This window comes from Colletes gigas, unplaced genomic scaffold (assembly GCF_013123115.1).
Source record: "Colletes gigas isolate AHSC1104 unplaced genomic scaffold, ASM1312311v1 Colletes_gigas_Sc00005, whole genome shotgun sequence".
NCBI lineage: Eukaryota > Metazoa > Arthropoda > Insecta > Hymenoptera > Colletidae > Colletes > Colletes gigas.
Window position 1 is genome coordinate 9,473,837 of NW_025106634.1, and position 20,484 is coordinate 9,494,320.

At 38.9% G+C, this 20,484-nt stretch overlaps 4 protein-coding genes across 6 annotated transcripts; 3 read left to right on the forward strand and 1 right to left on the reverse strand.

Annotated features, from left to right (window-relative positions):
- Window positions 1-191: 191 nt before the first annotated feature.
- On the reverse strand, window positions 192-3,422 carry LOC122395087. 2 transcript variants are annotated; one of them, XM_043392405.1, is made up of 3 exons: window positions 2,688-3,422; window positions 1,986-2,180; window positions 192-1,811 (listed from the first exon to the last, which is right to left on the reverse strand). In XM_043392405.1, exons 1-3 carry the CDS (start codon window positions 2,937-2,939, stop codon window positions 1,629-1,631), a joined length of 630 nt encoding a protein of 209 aa, XP_043248340.1. In that variant the 5' UTR covers window positions 2,940-3,422; the 3' UTR covers window positions 192-1,628. The 2 variants fall into 2 exon arrangements, with proteins under 2 accessions (XP_043248340.1, XP_043248339.1); XM_043392404.1 differs by having other exon boundaries at window positions 192-1,865; window positions 2,688-3,419.
- A 244-nt stretch (window positions 3,423-3,666) lies between these two features.
- Window positions 3,667-8,241, forward strand: LOC122395085 (ubiquitin carboxyl-terminal hydrolase 35). The gene is made up of 3 exons (XM_043392401.1): window positions 3,667-5,339; window positions 5,921-6,135; window positions 6,212-8,241. The coding sequence occupies exons 1-3, from the start codon at window positions 3,865-3,867 to the stop codon at window positions 7,150-7,152; spliced, it is 2,631 nt and encodes an 876-aa protein (XP_043248336.1). The 5' UTR covers window positions 3,667-3,864; the 3' UTR covers window positions 7,153-8,241.
- Window positions 8,242-8,400: 159 nt separating this feature from the next.
- Window positions 8,401-14,739, forward strand: LOC122395086 (facilitated trehalose transporter Tret1-like). Its single transcript, XM_043392403.1, has 5 exons — window positions 8,401-8,674; window positions 10,975-11,105; window positions 11,993-12,255; window positions 12,395-12,819; window positions 13,972-14,739. The coding sequence occupies exons 2-5, from the start codon at window positions 11,075-11,077 to the stop codon at window positions 14,597-14,599; spliced, it is 1,347 nt and encodes a 448-aa protein (XP_043248338.1). The 5' UTR covers window positions 8,401-8,674; window positions 10,975-11,074; the 3' UTR covers window positions 14,600-14,739.
- A 1,731-nt stretch (window positions 14,740-16,470) lies between these two features.
- Window positions 16,471-20,112, forward strand: LOC122395178 (facilitated trehalose transporter Tret1-like). 2 transcript variants are annotated; one of them, XM_043392563.1, is made up of 4 exons: window positions 16,471-16,740; window positions 16,815-17,081; window positions 17,560-17,983; window positions 19,077-20,112. In XM_043392563.1, the coding sequence occupies exons 2-4, from the start codon at window positions 16,824-16,826 to the stop codon at window positions 19,715-19,717; spliced, it is 1,323 nt and encodes a 440-aa protein (XP_043248498.1). In that variant the 5' UTR covers window positions 16,471-16,740; window positions 16,815-16,823; the 3' UTR covers window positions 19,718-20,112. The 2 variants fall into 2 exon arrangements, with proteins under 2 accessions (XP_043248498.1, XP_043248497.1); XM_043392562.1 differs by having other exon boundaries at window positions 16,819-17,081.
- The last annotated feature ends 372 nt before the right edge of the window (window positions 20,113-20,484 follow it).

The following is a 20,484-nucleotide window of genomic DNA, read 5'->3' on the forward strand; positions in this document are numbered from 1 at the left end:
AAACTAAATAATTTTTTAAAAACGTTATTAATTGTATAATAAATACATTCATACTGTACTTTGAAAAATTTCAACAAGGAAAGAACAGAATCATAAATGTCTATACATTACTTTTTAGTTATTTATTTTTCTTATATAATTTGAGTACTTACATAAATGAATGCATAAATCATGAATTAATATAGCACGGACTTTACACAAATCATTGAAAAACTAATGATGTTATGTATATTTATTCTACGACAGCATTGAATCCAGATAAAGCTTTTAGATTTTCTAAATTCTTGAAAATATGCTCGTTCATAAATTTTTATTAACAAATCGATTAACCCCGTCCTTCTACGAAAGTTATGTTTCACACGTTATAATAAACTTATAAAACGTTAAAATTAAATAACATTATTTGTAAATAATTATGTTTGTATGTATGATAAAACGATCACTTATCATAAATGAAATTTTGATATGAAATAATATTATATTTATACATAAATAACAAATTTCACTTAGAAATATTTTTATAACCTGTTTAAATTTATAGCTGATAATCAGAACACCTTCACTGTAAATTACCTTACAGATATATACACAACGTTACCCAGTCTTAATAGTTACATGAAAAATCAGTAAAACGGAGTCCAAAATTCCATTAAAGAGTCAAAATATTTATATTATAAAATATGTATGTGTATTATAATAGGCATACATGCTAATTAAATTGTATGCAGTTAGGTGTACCAATTATAACTAACACAAGTATAAAAAAGATAAACTAATACAACAAAAAATTGTGCAGCGCGTTCTCTTCACTGCTCCGTGTCGCACCCATTTCAACTTAATTTGAAAGTATAGGACAACCTTGTATTGTAATTTACGTATGTTATTCTAATATATACACATCTCGTTTACTTTGCTAGTACCACCATGTGTTACTGCTCATTTCTCTTCATATACGTACAGATGAGCAAATACTTTGTTACGAATATTGTCAATCACACTCAACGAACGTTGTTATATTCAATTTGGACAGAATATAAAATATTACTTGTTTATACATGCATCCGTAATCTGGTCTTTCGGCAAGGCCAATACTGCACTAATATAACTCACAACCATACCAAGAACATTGACATTGGTATTACTACTGAACATGCTATACATTTAAATAATAGTGAAAATAATATTCTGAAAAACAGATCATATTACATTTCAACCATTTCCTTTGAATATTTCGAACATCTGGATCCAATGCTTATCTAACATATCACCAATGATAATGGACGGAGTGGAGGAATGCATAGATAAAAGCAAAGGGGCGAAATTTTAAATAAAAAAAAAGTTATGGTAATCGAAAAACCTTATACTAGTACTTGTGCCGACATTCTATGGAAATAAACTTTTTACATTTTAAAACTGATCAGGCAAAAGAAAAAGTACAAACGCATTTACAAAAATTGATAACAATTAGCTACCAAAGAATGTTAGAAAGGATAAATGTTCTGTCTGTAGGTAAATCAAATTAAACGGCAAAATGGCAGAGAAGTGCGATTCAGGTTGATTCGCATAAAATTAAAACAATGTCCATGTCGTGTGTTCTTACTACACATCGATGCAGCTAGCCTTTGTACTCAACCTGGAATCTGATTAGCGATAGTATTAGGGCCAATGGAGACAGACGGAGGAATCGTAGAATCCTGCATTAATGTACGTGTCTCTTCTTCCTGATCAGAAAGCGGTATCGCCGGTGTATCATGGGAACTTGACTGTTTCATCTTCAGTTGACTCGGCAACTCCGTGAGTACTGGCCCGTACTGCGAAGTGGAACCCACCAGCAAGTCAGTCGATGGATTCAAACCGCCCAACATCTTTCCTCATAGCAACGCGTATATAAGATAAAGAAACGAACGTACGAACCAGAGCATGGAACGCTTCCGGTAAATAAAACCAAACTCAAAATACATATCTAATGAATATATCTCGCCTACCTGACCACTGCTTCCAACCATTCCGCTTCTTGGTGATTTGCCGCGATGGAAGAAACGAAGCCATACCCAACCGAAGCCCAATAATAGACCCACCAGCATCATACCAGCACCTAATGCTACAGAACTTTTCGCAGTGTCTTCGACATGTTCTTCTACATTTGTTGCAGGTGTCGTTGGAGGGAAATTCGTCTTTATCTATAACCATTTTCTACTTTAAGTTCACATAATACACGAGAACAATGTACGACTATGAAACCACTAAACTTAATCAATTTATTTTAACCACCTGAGCAAAGCTGAGCCAGTATCGACCCATAATAATTTATTTTAAAATTAGTGTTTCTATTTCTTAAAACAAGAATTATTTATTTTCGAAACTACAAATAAGTATATCATGGATCGAATATGACCCGACTCTGCCTTGTATTCTATCATTAAGCCATCTGCTAGTCAACAATTTACGAATTAAAAATACTATTCAACTTATACGAAAGTACTACCTAAAAATGAAAATTGACATTTCTCAAATATTGACAACACACCTGTTAATTCAGGTAAAACTTGTTTACTCATTCAAGCTCGTGTCGAAATATTTTAGTTTAATGTAACATGTAACATGACGTCATTGTTCATAAATCAGAATACACATTCGCGTAGTACGGATACTTGCATGAAACGATTAGCAAACAGTTCTAAAGTTACCTCTATTTTATTTTCCTGCGATGTGTCCTCCGACACTAAACTGACCAGCATTGTTGTCAAACCAGCAATGAAAAACGATACAGCGACGGAAAGCAATACAGATTCGAACCATTTTCTAGAACTGAGTTTATGCCTGGATATGATTCTCCAAAAGCCACTTCTTAACCCGCCGCCGCCCCCAGCACCATCACCTCCGCTATCATACGTATAACCCACTGTCGTGGGTTGATAAACAGCACCACTGTCTGGCATATCTTCTCGCGAAATATATGCAATTTTCACGATTTTTTTTGTGCCCGACAAAGGGCACTATACACGCTTGCGATACGTAAAGTCTGCTGCTAAGAAGCGTGACGGAAGATAATTTTGTCCAATACGACGCGTAATCTAATGACACTCCATCAACGTGTCAACCTTAATGAACGCTTGCACTTACTCCCAAGCCTCTATGTCGTATATTGCAAACTTAATCTTTCACTGTTTATCGCTATATCTATACTTCGCAATGCAGATACAACGTGCACACATCATGTACGATACCTAACGTTACGTATGAGCTACACACACTGCTATACTTGCGACGAATAGTACCATAGATTAAAGTTACACGAGGTGATATCAACGGATACGGATGCTTCTACCTTCCCCTGAAAGTCACCATGGACCTAAAGTCTATGAAAGTTATTGATCGCTATAGCCGTATGGTGGCACTATAGATGAGATATTGACTTTGACGTAAATGCAGAGTGATTCCGGTAACTGGGCCGAACTATAACTTTATTCTTATCGAAAATTTTTATACAAGCCTCGAGGGTAGAAATACTTATGGGGCCGACTGTACTTCGTCCGCGGTGCTATAAAACCATTGATTTCTAACGAGGTCGATATGCACTTCTGTTTTTCCTATAAGATGCTAGGTCTATACAGAGTATACAGAGTATATACTCTTTGGTTAATCTCTGTAGTTTTGAAATGAAAAGTAACCTTTAACTTCATCGCAAGTATAGTTACTTTTCCTATCATGAAGTTAACATCTGTATTTTTTTTTATTTCTCTAGATCACGAAATCATTTAGATTTTCGTGAAAGTCATTCTCGGTTGAGGTTAATAATAGTTCTAATTAAAAATTGTAGAGAAGTAGTTTAAAGTGTAGTGAAAGCGATATAATCGACGAGAAATGGATACCGAACAAATTCTTAAATACGACGTCAAACAATGTATAAATTTAATAGTGGCTGGCAAAGGTGTAGAGGTTACCGAAGGATGGACCAAACTTGAAAAACTACAAACCGAGCCTCTCTACAGACAATTAAACAATTACGAATGTATCTTAAGAGAAATACTTAACGGTCAGATATTAAATGTACATGAGGTTCCAAAAGTCCTGACATGGTTCTCAAAATATTTAACCGACAAACCGTTCTGCATCAATCCAATCTCAAACGATGTTGCAGCTATGTTACGGAACACTGAGATCACCGACATGTCTGATTTAACAATGATTCTTCAAACCTTACTGGAACACAGCGTATATTTACCAGAATCTACGAATCATTCGAAGCTATGCGAAGCAATCGTTATAAGTCTCTCCACGTTTTCAATGCCGCCTGATCCAAAAAAGATTTCAGAGTTCACTGAGAATGCGACCAAAGTTCAAAACTTTTTAAAAGTTATGCGAACAAAGTCTGAAAACATTGAAAACGATAATTTAATTTTTATATGCCTCCAAACATTATATAGAATTATATCGGATACAGAACGTAAACAAGATCCAGGACCTGGCTTAGCGGCTGTATTACAACTGGTGGAACCGTCTATTATTCCGCAAGCTGTGGACTGGATTGTTTCCGAATCGCACAGTGATTTTCAGTTAGCCCAAGCTTTAAGAGTTCTGTGTCATTGGCTTCCAAAATGGAGAGGGGATCGACTTAGCATTTGGATTATGGAATTTATATACGGTTTAGAAAAACAACATAAATATTCTATACTTATAGAGGTGGCAAAGGCAACGCTGGACGTAATGTTTCGCGCTTTGTTAGTACCAGTGATCCGGCAAAATGCTTCCACGGTTATATTTTATATTTTAAAAAGGCAAGGATCTCCGTCCCTGTTTCGAACTATACTGCGAAATACACAAATGGCATTGACTTACTTAATAAAAGAAGATTCCGATTCGAGCATGGAATGTAGACAAAACTTACTCGATATTATGAAAATACTTATGATAAGGTTCCCGGATCTATGTCAATACGGTCATTTAGACAATAGTTTCCTAGTGCAACCACGAATGAACATTTGTAAGGAAATATGGAACGATCACGTCTGGATGGATGAAACCGAAATAATCGAGCCAATAATCGAATCACCGAAACCGCACAATGGGAAAGTCGGGCTTTCGAATCTTGGAAACACGTGTTATATGAATAGTGTACTACAATCGTTGTTAATGACCAGACGATTTTGTTACGAAGTATTAATGTACAAATCTTTGAGCAAAACCGACGACCAGGCTGTAATTAATAAGTTACAAAATCTATTTACTCTTTTGTTGTACTCGAAGAGGATTTCCTTGGCGCCAACTGAAATTTTGTTGGCCTCTCGTCCTGCTTACTTTCTGCCGGGTCAACAACAAGACAGTTCAGAATTTCTCTGGTTAATATGTTACTAAAACAGTTCACCGCTGATTTGATGACCCGCGGGACGGCACAGGGGCAACTGTCGCGACCAATAGCGAGCTAGAGGTTAATGTTTACGTGGGAATACGCGTACTATTCAGAGATGACTTGTTGACTAGGCACCGACAAACTAAACGCGGCAAGGGCAAGGAGAGAAGGTTTATTCCCACCATAGAGGCCCGCTCTGACGTCACGCTACATAGTAGTGGGGTCTCCATAACCTCAAGAGATACACTTTTGTTCTATTCATGGCTAGTATTTTGAGCGTCCTAACCTACTCTGTTCCTGTACGTTTCGTTCGCGTCCTTTGTCACGCGATGGAATTGTAATTGTTAGCGACTCAGCCAATAACGACAATGCGTATGAGAGCAGGTGTCGCTATTAAGCTACGGCCAATCAGCGTGCCTAGCCATCAAGTCATCGCTGTACAGTACTTCCCCCTCTACTTCTCCCGCATTCTTGCCGCGGGACTTCGAGTCAGCAACGAACTGTACTCATTTTCATTGCATTAAAACAAAATCGTACCTTATTTATTAAATGTTTTCTATATTTTAACAGTCATCTGTTGGATCTTTTACACGAGCAAGAAAAATCTACCGCGAACTGTGAAGCTAATGATTCTAATCCCAAGTATAAAGATGATAAGGAAATAAATTATGTTTCTTCTGTAAACGACGAAGGAGGCAGTATTAAACGTTGGACAACGGAAGAAGATTTAACCGGAAGTATAGCTTTAGAAAGAAAAACACAATCGTTAGCAGATTTTACGCAAGGTAATAACTACATTCCGATACTGTATTTTGTTGTAACACTTAGCAATTATTTCTAGCTTCTAAATTTTATTTGCAGGAGAAGATTTAGCACAAACACAGCAACTTAGTGATTCACATTCGGACTCTACAGACAGTGGTATACAATCTGTGGGCGCTGAAGATACGAGTACACAAGTACCTCTTGTACATAGGGTTTTAGGTGGAAAATGTAAAATTACTTATCAGTGTGCTCAATGTGATACTAGTTCTCATAATACAGACAAGTTTCGTGACTTGCAACTGTGCTTCCCGGAAGAGATACAGGAGAACCAAGAAGTCTCTGTCCAAGATTTAATCAATTATTATCTCAGACCAGAGAAGATGACTGGCGAGAACAAATACCGATGCGATAAATGTATGAAACTTTGTGACGCGCTAAGGTTTATAAAAATTCTCCATGCACCGACATATTTAATTTTGATTCTGAAACACTTTCATTACGATTTCGATACTAGACTAAGAACGAAACTACGGCACAAAGTGATGTATAACGAAACTATACAATTACCGGTATCGACGCCTTTATGCACATCTACCAAAACGTATCAACTGTACGCCGCCGTTGTACACTCTGGTTATAGCATGGATTATGGTCATTACTTTACTTACGCTCGTGACTCGAAGCAAAATTGGTACAAATTTAACGACAGTTACGTCTCGCAAACAACGTTTAACGATTTCAAGGATTTGAAACCACCGGACACGCCATATATATTATTTTACGAAAGATCTGACCCGTTCGAAGGAATCTACAACGAGGAGAAACCGGAACTGTCGACGCTGAGCAAACAGTTGCAGGAACTGGTGGCGAATGATACCACAGCCTATATCGAGGAATTAAGACATCAAGCTGAGAAATCCCAACACCGACATAGCTCGATATTGTTACGAAAAAATGAAAATTCCGACGACGAAAATCCTCCACCCAGTAGCTGTCGGGGCGCGGTCAACATGCCTGCAAGTCGTTTCCTGTATTAGGTTATTTAAATATTTAAATACTATATTCTTTTACAAAGTTACTCAAAGTTCCAGGTGAATTTGTAATACATTTTCCTTATCGTAGAAAGGAAGATGAGGTTCCTTTGTAATTACAGTGCTATTGCATCGATCGGTATAAGTGTTCGATATATTCAAAGATAGTATTTTCTGAAAATTGATACACACTACAGCCCCGTTTTATTTTCTGATGTACGTTACTGTTATACAATATTTCGGTGCGTAGAACACATTTACACGTGAATGTATATTTCCGGTCTCAACATTCGAGTACCACGTTGCAAAAATTTATGAATCAATGGATATTTAATTAAAATATTGTTAAGTATAGTAAACTGAGCGTTCATGGAATTTTCTTGATATTTATGTTTTATAAAGATTTAATAAGATAATTTTTAAACGTGCCAGAGGTACATCGTCTCATAGAATTTGTAAAAAATACTACACCGTCGTTGCTGGAAAGTGTATTATAAAATTGTAATGGAGAAAGAATGCAAACTCAATACTTTGTAAGAAACGTAATATTATAATTGGCTGTGTTTTTACATAGATACGTGCGTATAAAAAACAGTATTTAAGCGATACGAGAAATACTATCAATTTGATAACTGTGTTATATCTGCTCCGACAAATGCCTTTTGTCATGCAAGAAGATACACACGCGTTATTTGTTAAACATTATTGCATCAAAACTTTGTCCCTTTCTCAATGGTTACTTGAACTTTACTCGAACGTTGTTCCATAAACATGATGTATATAAATTTGTATCTCGCTTGACAAATAGCATTTCTTTCTTTTAGATAAATTGGCCGCTATTTAAAGATTTATTTTATCTATAGCCAGGAGTTATTGTCAAATTGATAATATTAATTTTGTAATTCAGTATTCAACGAAAATATATATATTATCCATTTTAATTTATAATCGAGATACCGTGTCACACGGTATTCGTTAGGTCTTATATATTTGTAAATGCCCCTGAACGGTATGTGAATAAATTATTCAAAGCAACTCTTTTTTAATAGACATAGTAACATTTATTTATTGTCTATTTAAACGTTTATTCCTGTAACTGCACAAAGAGAGCATCGAGTATTACGCTAACTGGTACGGTGAAAAAACTGAATGTTCGATTAATATTTTTGTTGCACGACCGTGTTGTTTTTATCAATGAAATTTACATATAAAGCATGGTGCTACTGTTTTTTATTCGTGTTCTATTTATGTTATTTTAATTATACTATTATGTAGGCAGAATGTGAAAGACTTATTAAAATATAGTTCCGAGTAATATAATAATAATTAATGCTTTGTTCTCTGTTGGCATGCATGACTTGTTATCCCGTCTTTTTCGCAATACGTAATACTTATTTTTAAAAGCCAAATGTACCGTATAAAATTCATATTTTATAACACGGTATAAAACGCGATACCGTGACTCGAACATTTCTCGTTAAAAATTAATCGTTATTTCGAAACGATTGAGACATCGGCTGCTGTAATGGTACGTACAGTATTTTCTCTATATAAGCTCGGAACTCGTCCACGATATAGGCAAATATCATATCCCCTCTACTTATCCCCACTGCGTACCGTTAGAACTAAGCACTCGCTGTATCGGCGAGTATGCCTTCCTATGGGCGGTTCCCCAAGATAGCGGCGCGTTTGACAGTCGGTCGTCGAACATTGTCATACGATACGGGCTCAAATTACTAAGGCAACACTAGTGCAATAATACAAATTTTTTATTTTTCCTTTTCTTGTTTTGAAACTTTTAACATGTCTGTGACAGTTTTCTGATTTAACTAAGATCAAGTACAACATAATTTTTATTATTGTTTTTCATAAATTATAATATACATTTGACCTTTCTTTAAAGTGTATCCTCATCTGAAAAAAGGAATTGTAATTTAATTGACCTATCATTTATTTGCCGAAATCGTGAGACAACTCAGAGTAAAATAAGTTGGTTAAACAGTTTAAATTCGCAAGTTATGTACAGTATTGTCTCTATAGAAGCGACGCTCTCGGGGCTCAACGCTCGGCTATATCGTGGACGAGAAACGATTCTTGATACTTTGTTGACGCCTACTGGAGGCGGCGAGTATAGAAAAGAACAGCGAGCATATGACAAAGAGGGACTGAGCGGCCGAGCATCGCCGAATTTGCTATCGCTTCCTTCGCTTCGGGTCGGCTGTAACGAAACACAGGCGATGTTTATGCGAGCCTATACGAAATCGGTGTTCTAATTCTGACTTCTACCTCTCTTGGTAGAGGTCGCAGAATGAAATACTGATTCTGTATAGGCTCGCGTAAACATCGCCTGTGTTTCGATACAGCCGACGTGGAGTCACTTGAGCGATGCATGCCTTTGATTTCTTATTGCGTTAGTAAATAGGACCTAAATTGTATATCGTATTTGGTGTCATTTTAATCAGAAAAGTGTCACGAATATGTTGATGAAGTTTGAAAAAAGGAAGAACAAAAATAAAGATGAATTTCGTTGTTGATTTAATATTGTATATGTACTAGTTAAATCGTGTCATAACTTCAGTACATATATGTATGTATCGATCGTTTACTGCAATAGTGATATAACCCGAAAAGATATACATAACTTGCGAATTTAAACTGTTTAACCAACTTATTTTACTCTGAGTTGTCTCACGATTTCGGCAAATAAATGATAGGTCAATTAAATTACAATTCCTTTTTTCAGATGAGGATACACTTTAAAGAAAGGTCAAATGTATATTATAATTTATGAAAAACAATAATAAAAATTATGTTGTACTTGATCTTAGTTAAATCAGAAAACTGTCACAGACATGTTAAAAGTTTCAAAACAAGAAAAGGAAAAATAAAAAATTTGTATTATTGCACTAGTGTTGCCTTAGTAATTTGAGCCCGTATCGTATGACAATGTTCGACGACCGACTGTCAAACGCGCCGCTATCTTGGGGAACCGCCCATAGGAAGGCATACTCGCCGATACAGCGAGTGCTTAGTTCTAACGGTACGCAGTGGGGATAAGTAGAGGGGATATGATATTTGCCTATATCGTGGACGAGTTCCGAGCTTATATAGAGAAAATACTGTATATCTTTTCGGGTTATATCACTATTGCAGTAAACGATCGATACATACATATATGTACTGAAGTTATGACACGATTTAACTAGTACATATACAATATTAAATCAACAACGAAATTCATCTTTATTTTTGTTCTTCCTTTTTTCAAACTTCATCAACATATTCGTGACACTTTTCTGATTAAAATGACACCAAATACGATATACAATTTAGGTCCTATTTACTAACGCAATAAGAAATCAAAGGCATGCATCGCTCAAGTGACTCCACGTCGGCTGTATCGAAACACAGGCGATGTTTACGCGAGCCTATACAGAATCAGTATTTCATTCTGCGACCTCTACCAAGAGAGGTAGAAGTCAGAATTAGAACACCGATTTCGTATAGGCTCGCATAAACATCGCCTGTGTTTCGTTACAGCCGACCCGAAGCGAAGGAAGCGATAGCAAATTCGGCGATGCTCGGCCGCTCAGTCCCTCTTTGTCATATGCTCGCTGTTCTTTTCTATACTCGCCGCCTCCAGTAGGCGTCAACAAAGTATCAAGAATCGTTTCTCGTCCACGATATAGCCGAGCGTTGAGCCCCGAGAGCGTCGCTTCTATAGAGACAATACTGTATTTACATTGACTCTTTATACGTGTCATAATTTAAGATATAACCCGCTTGATAACGATAAAATCGTTTAGTTATTAAGTATACTTTGCATAGATCTGACCCCAACACCATTATCTGTATCATCTTTACCAGTCTGTTAACATTTCCTTCAACCTGGATTATTTATGTACTTTGCAAGTTATTCACTGGAACGATGAAGAAAATTTATTTAGCTGCTCTCGCTGGTAAGTGGACTCGAGTGGACTTCAGTTCATTGTATCGTAACATATATATATATATATATATGTACTGTCGGCCATCTTAATTCGTTTCTCGCTCGAAGGGAAAATTACTATAATATAGCGTTTATAGCGTTTCGTAATAGTGAACTTTTGACACTAGATTTACGAATTTCAGATTCTTTTTTTAAAGTTACAAAACCCATAAATATTATTTGTTAGTAATTTATGTTGTATACAAATATACATTTTAATTGAAAGAAAAAACTGCATTTCAATATAACCCTCAACAGAACGAGTTTCAATAAAAATACATACGTGCGATCAATGCTCGTAAATCTAGTGTCGAAGAGAAGTCGATGCTAGTGACTTTCCCTAGAAGCAGGAAACGAATTAATATGGCGGAATTTGGACAAACTGCATTCACGAATAAGAAACGGAAATTCTAGATTTATTCGTAAATTAACTTTACCGCTCGTTTCATTCGTAAATTAGAATCATATATAGATATTCACGCGAATCGTCGGGCAGAAGCTAGTTCACAAATGAATCGAAAATTTTTATTCAAATTTCGCCTCGTCTTTTATCGAATGTTCCTCCTATAAAAAAAATGGCAAAATTAGCGTAATTAGATTTCTAGCTTGCGTTCATCCGGCTCCTGGATCTAAATCATAGTATGTAATAGTCTCAACAAACGCTGCTATTATTATTAATAAAGAAATACAGTCTTGTTTAAAAAAATTAATTTGATCTCGATATCTCTTTCGCCGCAACACCTGCAGGAAAATTCTTTATACCAACAATTCTTCAATACCTTTCATCCTTGCGAGATTTGAGAGGATCACTTTGTAAAGACGTAGTGTAGCACAAGAGTAATTTTTGTCGATCACCAGGTAGTTTGGGTATGATGTCGTATGGTCTGTCTTTCGGTTGGCCATCGCCATCGTTGCCTCTTCTCTTGCAAGATGACAGCCCCGTGCAGTTGACATTGCAGGAAGCAGCGTGGGTAACGTCCTCCCACGCTTTCGGCGCAATTGTTGGTTCCGTGCTCTGCACATACATCGTGAACGTGATCGGCAGGAAATGGACCCTGCTTTTCACCGCGGCGCCAGCGTCGATGGGATGGTTGATGGTCGCATTCGCGTCGTCAGTTTTGGTAATTCATCCAATCCATCTTCCTCTACAGGGTTTTCCAACGACACCGATACCCGTTGAAATGCATAATAACCAGGAAAATGAATTTTCCACGAAAAGGTACACGAAGATCGAGAGACTCATTCGTTTCCATTGCTCAGGAATTATACGTAGGGAGGTTCTTGTGCGGATCGAGCATCGGTTTCGGATACGTGGCCGTCATGATGTACACCGGCGAAATTTCCCCGGCCAGCGTACGGGGAACACTGACGTTGGTGTTGGTGGTGTCCGTGAAGATCGGAATCCTGATCGAATGGACGATAGGACCGTTCCTTCGCGTTAAGGATCTGGCTTTGCTGTCGTTGTGTCTCCCGATTCTGTTCGTCGTGAACGCCGTGTGGTTACCCGAGTCCCCCTATCACCTGATGCGTCGCGGAAGACACCAGGAGGCGATCGAGTCTCTGGCGAAATTAAGAGGCGTCACAGACGTTTCCGAGGAGGCAGGGATTATCGAGAAATCCGTGAAAATCGATCTGGCCAACGACACCGGACTCTGGGAGCTGCTGAGCGTATCGGGAAATCGCAAGTACGTTTCAGTAACAGCGACGAACGTTTCCTTTCGCGCCAAAACCGTATCTACGTCAGTTTTCGAGATGTTAACCATTTTGTGCCACACGACGCGATCTATCACTTCTCGAGTCACTTCTTTCGTGTCACAAAGATCTCTGTACGTTATATTTAAACTTTGTCGCAAGTAGAATCCACCGTGCGCTGTCGGTTGGGCCTATCGAGCCAATATGGCGGCACGGCGATGCTTCCTGCACTCGCCGGCAGAGGGCGTGCTTTATCTTCTTTTCTTTTACGATCTCGCTTGATACTTTCTACGACAACAATGATACAACAGCGTGATCACGTTGTTTGGGGCTCAAACGATGGAAGAAAATATGTAATTGATACAATATTGCTGATTTTCGTTTTGCAGAGCGTTGACAGTCGTTTCCTTTCGCGCCAAAACCATATTTACGTCAGTTTTCGAGATATTAACCATTTTGTGCCACACGACGCGATCTATCACTTCTCGAGTCACTTCTTTCGTGTCACAAAGATCTCTGTACGTTATATTTAAACTTTGTCGCAAGTAGAATCCACCGTGCGCTGTCGGTTGGGCCTATCGAGCCAATATGGCGGCACGGCGATGCTTCCTGCACTCGCCGGCAGAGGGCGCGCTTTATCTTCTTTTCTTTTACGATCTCGCTTGATACTTTCTACGACAACAATGATACAACAGCGTGATCACGTTGTTTGGGGCTCAAACGATGGAAGAAAATATGTAATTGATACAATATTGCTGATTTTCGTTTTGCAGAGCGTTGACAGTCGTTTCCTTTCGCGCCAAAACCATATTTACGTCAGTTTTCGAGATGTTAACCATTTTGTGCCACACGACGCGATCTATCACTTCTCAAGTCACTTCTTTCATGTCACAAAGATCTCTGTACGTTATATTTAAACTTTGTCGCAAGAATTATCCATGTGCACTGTCGTTTGGGCCTATCGAGCCAATATGGCGGCACGGCGACACTTCCTGCACTCGCCGGCAGAGGGCGCGCTTTCTCTTCTTTTCTTTTACGATCTCGCTTGCTACTTTCTACGACAACAATGATACAACAGCGTGATCACGTTGTTTGGGACTCAAACGATGGAAGAAAATATGTAATTAACGATTTTCGTTTTGCAGAGCGTTGACAGTCGTGGTGATCCTCGTCCTGATTCAACAGTGGAGCGGAAGCTCGGCGATACTCTCCTACGCCGAGTTGATCTTCAACGCGACCGGAAACGACTTTGAAGGCAAATACGTGACGATGATAATGGGCGCCGTGCAAGCTGCGTGCGCCATTTTTGCAGCGTCGATAGTGGATCGGTTCGGCAGAAGAACGTTGCTGATGATCTCCACATTAGGGACGTTCGTCTCGACCATGCTCGTCGGTCTGTTCTTCTTCCTGCAACAAAATGAGACGAACGTCAGTGGAATTGTCTGGTTACCAGCCGCTGGAGCGATACTTTACATCATCATGTACGCCTTAGGGTTGGCTGGACTTCCGTTCACCATGATGAGCGAGGTATTTCCTACGAACGTGAAAGCACTTGGCAGCACGATCGCCATGTTCTTTAGCAATTGTTCCGTGTTCGTTATCACTCTGTCTTATCAGAGCATCGCCCAGCAATATGGCGTGCACGCCTCGTTTTGGATGTTCTCCGCTGTCAGCTTATCAGGTTTCGTTTTTGTTTACCTGTACGTGCCGGAGACGAGAGGGAAAACGCTGCAGGAAGTGCAGGATCAATTGCACGGCCGGAAATTGACGTAGAAATTGTACAGGTTACTTTTATTACATGGGAAAGCGACTTATTGTTGAAATATAGAAAAAGAGTAATGGGTAAATAGAATCTCTTTGATCCTATTTGTATCACATGGGGTTATTTTGTGTCTGCATCTTTATGATGAGTGTTAACCCCTTAACGCTCATATTTTTCGGGTCAATTAAGAATAATCAGTTTTCTTTATTGGATTTGTTTCTAAAAATGCGGTTTTTGTTAATTACAATGTTGTATCCAACGTATAATTTGAAGGAAAAGAAATATTATCATCCCTTAAACCATTTCATTAAACAAATATCGTTTTTCAAAGCAATCAGACTCGAGCATGAACGTTAAGGGGTTAATGAGATTAGATAACCAGGATATGAGGTGAAAATTGTATTTAGATCTGAAAGGAGGAAAATTCTTGATACGATGAGATCGCGAGATCTAATTAATTTAGCACAATTTAAGACTTAAGCGTGTTTTTGTAAGAATAAACAAAATGGCTGTGTGTCAACATGACCTTCAAAGGTCATATGTTAGTGTACATTGTAGTTTCCTTGATATTAGCCGTAACATCGTATCGATAAGAATATGTAATCTCGTTTAAAAAACAAACCGATTCGAATAACAATTGAATGTGTATTGTCGTGTGCGTTACATGTTGGAGGAATTTTTAATATTAATTTCCGTTAATTACAAAGGGATGGCAATTACGTGAATGTTGTAAAATTAGCGAGCACGGTTAGATTGCGTAAACCACTGTCTGATACACGCGGCTCGTTACTACTGATACTAATCACACGAGCCATTACTACCGACAGTGATCATCTCCCCGTGATGATCGGACGGAGAGTGATTCACGTGCGGTTATGCAATTCCGGCGTCCCTTTCATTTAATGTTTGACAGAGAGTGATTAATGTATTTCGAGAATTAAAAGTACAGCGTTTCATACTAATACTCTGATAACCGTTGTTTTGTAATATGTAATCGTTTTGCTTTGTTGTAGAATTTATGAGGAAATTGCGCGTTTGATTGTGTTACGAATAGTCACTTAAGTTAATCGATATTGTTGATTAATATTATTACACGAAACATTAAATAAATGAACGATACTCGGTCCTCCACTTTCTCATACGCATTGTAAATCAAACAACATGAATACATTAATATACAGTGAAAACAGTAGAATAGAACAAACGAAATTCTGTCCATATTAACAAATAACAAATAAATAAAGTGTAAAAGATTTGATATACAAGAATCCTCACTGTTGTGATCATTTTTAGTGGTCAATATCCGCAAGAAACAATTTCAAGTGTCGGTAACAATGCATTCGCGCGTATATTTCACGCAGAGTAATTATTATTCGCGTATCGATGTACAGTCGATTCCAAAATTCAGCGAACAGGTAAAAATAGCTATTGTTCAGATACAATTAAAATAACATCTCGATACATGCTTGAATTTTATTTATTACGTATCTTCGTGGGGAAGAGAATATACTCGATCAAAAAAGTCATTTTTATAAATAGTTTTTCATAACCTAACGGTAGAATTATTTGCGAAATGATATCACGATGTCAAAAAGTAATTAAACTCTCGAGATTAATAGCCGATACGTACAAAGTGTCGAAAGGTACAGTTGAACAAACGATCCAAAATATTTAATCGCGTACAATTGACAATCGTTCGCCAGCGTCGACGAGATTGAATGATATCATCGGGGGAAACATGATAGAAAAATTAAAATTAAACGTAACTCGTTAATTTATCAACGTTGGTATTGACTTTAATGATTTCATTCAACGTAATAGATCAAATTTAATATCCGTCCGGTAGTATAGTTTCTGTTACAACCATTTCCACTTCTTATTCGCTCGATTTTGTCCCCGGACTGTATATATACACTTGGTTGCATCCGAATCTCGAAACGTGCTACCGCTTTCCTCAAGCGGCAATTAAAAACCCGACGTCGCCGTTGGCCATCGACAGTGTCTTCCAGAAGTGTCTACAAAACAGAAAACCGTTAGTAACGTAATTACATTTGCACGCGAATGTTTTAAAACCGGTGGAATAGTTTGAACAAAAAGCAAATGGGGATCGAGAGAACGTCGAACGCGAGGATCTACGCGGTGACGTTCGTAGGTAAGAAAAATTCGAATCAGAATACTGATTTCAGTTCGTGGGCCATAATTATATTGACAAAATGTTGCACGAAGACAGTGAGCATGGCCCAGTTAACCGTGGGGATGTTTCTTGGATGGACGTCACCCATGTTGCCGAAATTATTGGCAGAGGAGTCGTCCTTCAAGATGACAGAGGTTGAAGCTTCCTGGATAGTATCCTTACTGAAACTAGGAATGGCGTTCGGGTGTTTCCTCTCGACGTTCGTCGTCGATTTCCTGGGCAGAAAAATCGCAATATTGCTCGCCATCGTCCCAACAATTGCAAGCTGGCTACTGACAGTGTGGGGCAGATCGATCATGGTAAGTGCATTTCATCGAAATAAAACTCCCTGGGTGAATCATAAGGTCGCGAAAAAAACTGTTCGTTTTAGAAAAATTAATATTTTGCGTCGCCATGTTCTGGACTCCCAATGACAAAGTGCAACGCCAACAAAGCAAACACACGGCTGCTTCGAACGCTGGGAAAAACTTCCGACTTCCACGTTTTATCATTCTAACGACATGTGTTTACTTTCTGTCGGCTCGTTTGCTCAGCGGCATTTTTTCCCATTGACGTCGGAGGTCGTGTCTCGAGCAAAGCTGTCTCACTCTTTCTAATTACCATTGGTCAAAGCATTTTATTTAAACGAATCTCCAATTCTACTGAACGAGTAAATCTCAACGAAACTTTTTACGTATAATGCATAGCACTTGCTATGGAAATATGGCGCTGGATCGCGAGGATTTGAAATCCTCTTTCTCGCGAGTATATAAACGTCAGGATTTCTATCGTTTTCAGAATCTGTATTTGGCGCGTGTGATAGGCGGGGCTGCAAGTGGCATAATTTTCACGGCAGGTTCGATGTACGTGACGGAGATAGCTCCGCAGCAAGTACGCGGAGCTCTGGGCAGCTACTTCGTGTTAATGGATTACTGCGGTAATCTTCTGGGCTACGTGGTGGGCTCGCTCACCAGCATGGAAGAGTACTCCTACGTGGCGATATCGCTATCGATACTACAGTTCTCCATGTTCGTTTGGTTCCCCGAAACCCCCTACTATCTGCTGCGACGTAAACATTACGGGTCCGCCATGGATTCCCTGATATTCTTGCGCGGTTCAGCTGTCATCGCCGAGGAAATGGACTCCATTATGAAAGCGGTGGAGTGTGAACCCGAGAACAGCGGGGCGTTCTCCTCTATTCTTCATCTGATCAATCAACCAGGTAATCCAAACTCTGAGACGTCACCTTTCGTGCTTGTCGCCAGGGGGCTACGTTCTTGACTTTCTCGCAAGTGCTCGACCTAGCCCTTTGATACTTCATATTATATGTGTTCCTCGACAATTGGTCAATACTCCATCGTCTAGTAGGAACGAAACGCTTCCCTTTTCTCTCCTTTATCTTCGTCGTCCTCTTCGATCTTCCCCTTGGCTGGAATACACAAGATTATGTTTTGTCACTAAACGCAATCACCAACAAAACGTGTATAATATAATAATAAAGAAAAGGAAGAATACTGAAGAATATTGAAGAACCCTGAAGAACCCTGAAGAACCCTGAAGAACCCTGAAGAATCCTGAAGAACCCTGAAGAATCCTGAAGAATTCCGAAGAATTCTGAAGAATCCTGAAGAATCCTGAAGAATCCAGAAAGATCCTGAAGAATCGTGAAGAATCCTGAAGGGTCGAATCCTGAAGAATCCTGCTGAGTCAAATGCTGAAGAATCCTGAAGAGTCAAATCCTGAAGAATTCTGAAGAGTCGAATCCTGAAGGGTCGAATCCTGAAGAATCCTGCTGAGTCAAATGCTGAAGAATCCTGAAGAATCCTGAAGAGTCAAATCCTGAAGAATTCTGAAGAGTCGAATCCTGAAGAATCCTGAAGAATCAAATCCTGAAGAGTCGAATCCTGAAAAATCCAGAAGAGTCGAATCCTGAAGAATCCTGAAGAGTCAAATCCTGAAGAATCCTGAAGAGTCGAATCCTGAAAAATCCTGAAGAGTCGAATCCTGAAGAATCCTGAAGAATCCTGAAGAGTCGAATCTTGAAGAATCCTGAAGAATCCTGAAGAGTCGAATCCTGAAAAATCCTGAAGAGTCGAATCCTGAAGAATCCTGAAGAATCCTGAAGAGTCGAATCTTGAAGAATCCTGAAGAATCCTGAAGAGTCGAAACCTGAAGAATCCTGAAGAGTCGAATCCTGAACAATCCTGAACAATCCTGTACAATCCTGAACAATCCTGTACAATCCTGAACAATCCTGAAGAATCCAGAAAGACCCTTGCCCAATCCAACGATTCAAACCCTGTTAAACATTCCAGGTGGTAAGAAGGAGATCCTGATCGGTGCGTGCATAATGACGATGCAGGCGTTCTCAGGCTCGATCGTGGTGATCGGTTACGCCCAGACGATCTTCGAGTACATCCACGACATCCAGATGCCGGGATCGTACATGAGCATCATCCTGGCGACGGTGCACCTGGTATCCTACCTGCTGTGCATCCTCCACGTGGACCGTATAGGAAGAAGACCGCTGATGATCACATCCGTGATAGGCGTGACAGTTTGCAGCTTCCTCTTGGGCGTTTTCTTCTGCATGCAAGAACACCACGTGGACGTGACGAGGCTGCAGTGGATGGCGTTCGTCGCGATACTGTTCTACGCCGCTAGCATATCCCTGGGACTGGCCAGCGTCCCCTTCGTGGTCATGAACGAGATTTGCCCGATGTACGCGAAAGCTACATGCGTCAGCTTCTGTTTCTGCCTGAACTCGCTCTGGTCGTTCGTGATGGTGTGCGTGTGGAGCTTCGTAGCGTTCCAACACAGCATGTACGCCGCCTTTTGGCTCGTTTCCGGTCTCAATGCATTCGGTGTTGTGTTCCTGATATTTTATCTTCCGGAGACGAAGAAAATGTCGTTCTCGCGGATTCAGGAAGAGATCGTTTCCACCACGAAACAGTAACCAGTCGAATGTCACATACAAATTGAGGTGTTCTTCCAACGTTGTGGTTCATCGGACGATACTGTATTTAAATCTTGGCTGTAACGTTGGTAGAACCTTATCATCAATTTATTATCAAATTTTTTTCCCCATTAAGTAGGAATATTTCAAAATGTATTGCAACGTTTTGTCGTGCAATCGTGAGGCTGAAATCGCTGTTGCTGAAAATTAGAAGCGTTCGTCGTGGCTGTTACCTAAAAAAATTTGTAAATTGTTACAATTTGTGTTACCATAAACGAAACGTAAACTTCTAAATCACGACAAATTTATGAAAGTGGATATTTCAGCAAATAAAATAATTATAAAATAATTTCCTATTTCATTGTAGGTAGAATTAAATATTCTTGCTTCTTCTACATCACGACACATTAATGAAAGTGGATATTTCAGTAAATAAAATAATTACAAAATAATTAAATACTCTTGCTTCTTCTGCGATGATTTTCGTTGGAGGTAATAACAGGAACCTGGATTAAAAAACCACATAAATTATTTATTGAAAATCTTCAAACAGCCTTTTAAAAGTCCTCTTTCGGAGTCTATACAAACAGGTACTGTAACACGATTGAATTTACAATAATATATATATATATATATAATCGAGGATACAAAGAGTGTGACGATCGACGAAACACACAATTGTCTGTAATTCGAGCGGGCAATTTTTGTGACTTCGACGTAATGGAATGGAAATCAGAAATGGAAAAAGATCGAATCGCGGTAACGAA

Bases quoted from the DNA above. Each gene is read 5' to 3' on its own strand.
- LOC122395087 (XM_043392404.1), bottom strand. From the start codon at position 2,939: ATGCCAGACAGTGGTGCTGTTTATCAACCCACGACAGTGGGTTATACG. The intron at 2,181-2,687 runs GTAACTTTAGAA...AAATGGTTATAG, and splicing joins CGCAGGAAAATAAAATAGAG to ATAAAGACGAATTTCCCTCC. The intron at 1,866-1,985 runs GTAGGCGAGATA...CTATGAGGAAAG, and splicing joins TGGTTGGAAGCAGTGGTCAG to ATGTTGGGCGGTTTGAATCC.
- LOC122395085 (XM_043392401.1), top strand. From the start codon at position 3,865: ATGGATACCGAACAAATTCTTAAATACGACGTCAAACAATGTATAAAT. The intron at 5,340-5,920 runs GTTAATATGTTA...ATATTTTAACAG, and splicing joins GACAGTTCAGAATTTCTCTG to TCATCTGTTGGATCTTTTAC. The intron at 6,136-6,211 runs GTAATAACTACA...TTTTATTTGCAG, and splicing joins GTTAGCAGATTTTACGCAAG to GAGAAGATTTAGCACAAACA.
- LOC122395086 (XM_043392403.1), top strand. From the start codon at position 11,075: ATGAAGAAAATTTATTTAGCTGCTCTCGCTG. The intron at 11,106-11,992 runs GTAAGTGGACTC...GTCGATCACCAG, and splicing joins TTATTTAGCTGCTCTCGCTG to GTAGTTTGGGTATGATGTCG. The intron at 12,820-13,971 runs GTACGTTTCAGT...TTCGTTTTGCAG, and splicing joins AGCGTATCGGGAAATCGCAA to AGCGTTGACAGTCGTGGTGA.
- LOC122395178 (XM_043392562.1), top strand. From the start codon at position 16,689: ATGGGGATCGAGAGAACGTCGAACGCGAGGATCTACGCGGTGACGTTC. The intron at 17,082-17,559 runs GTAAGTGCATTT...TATCGTTTTCAG, and splicing joins TGTGGGGCAGATCGATCATG to AATCTGTATTTGGCGCGTGT. The intron at 17,984-19,076 runs GTAATCCAAACT...TAAACATTCCAG, and splicing joins TCATCTGATCAATCAACCAG to GTGGTAAGAAGGAGATCCTG.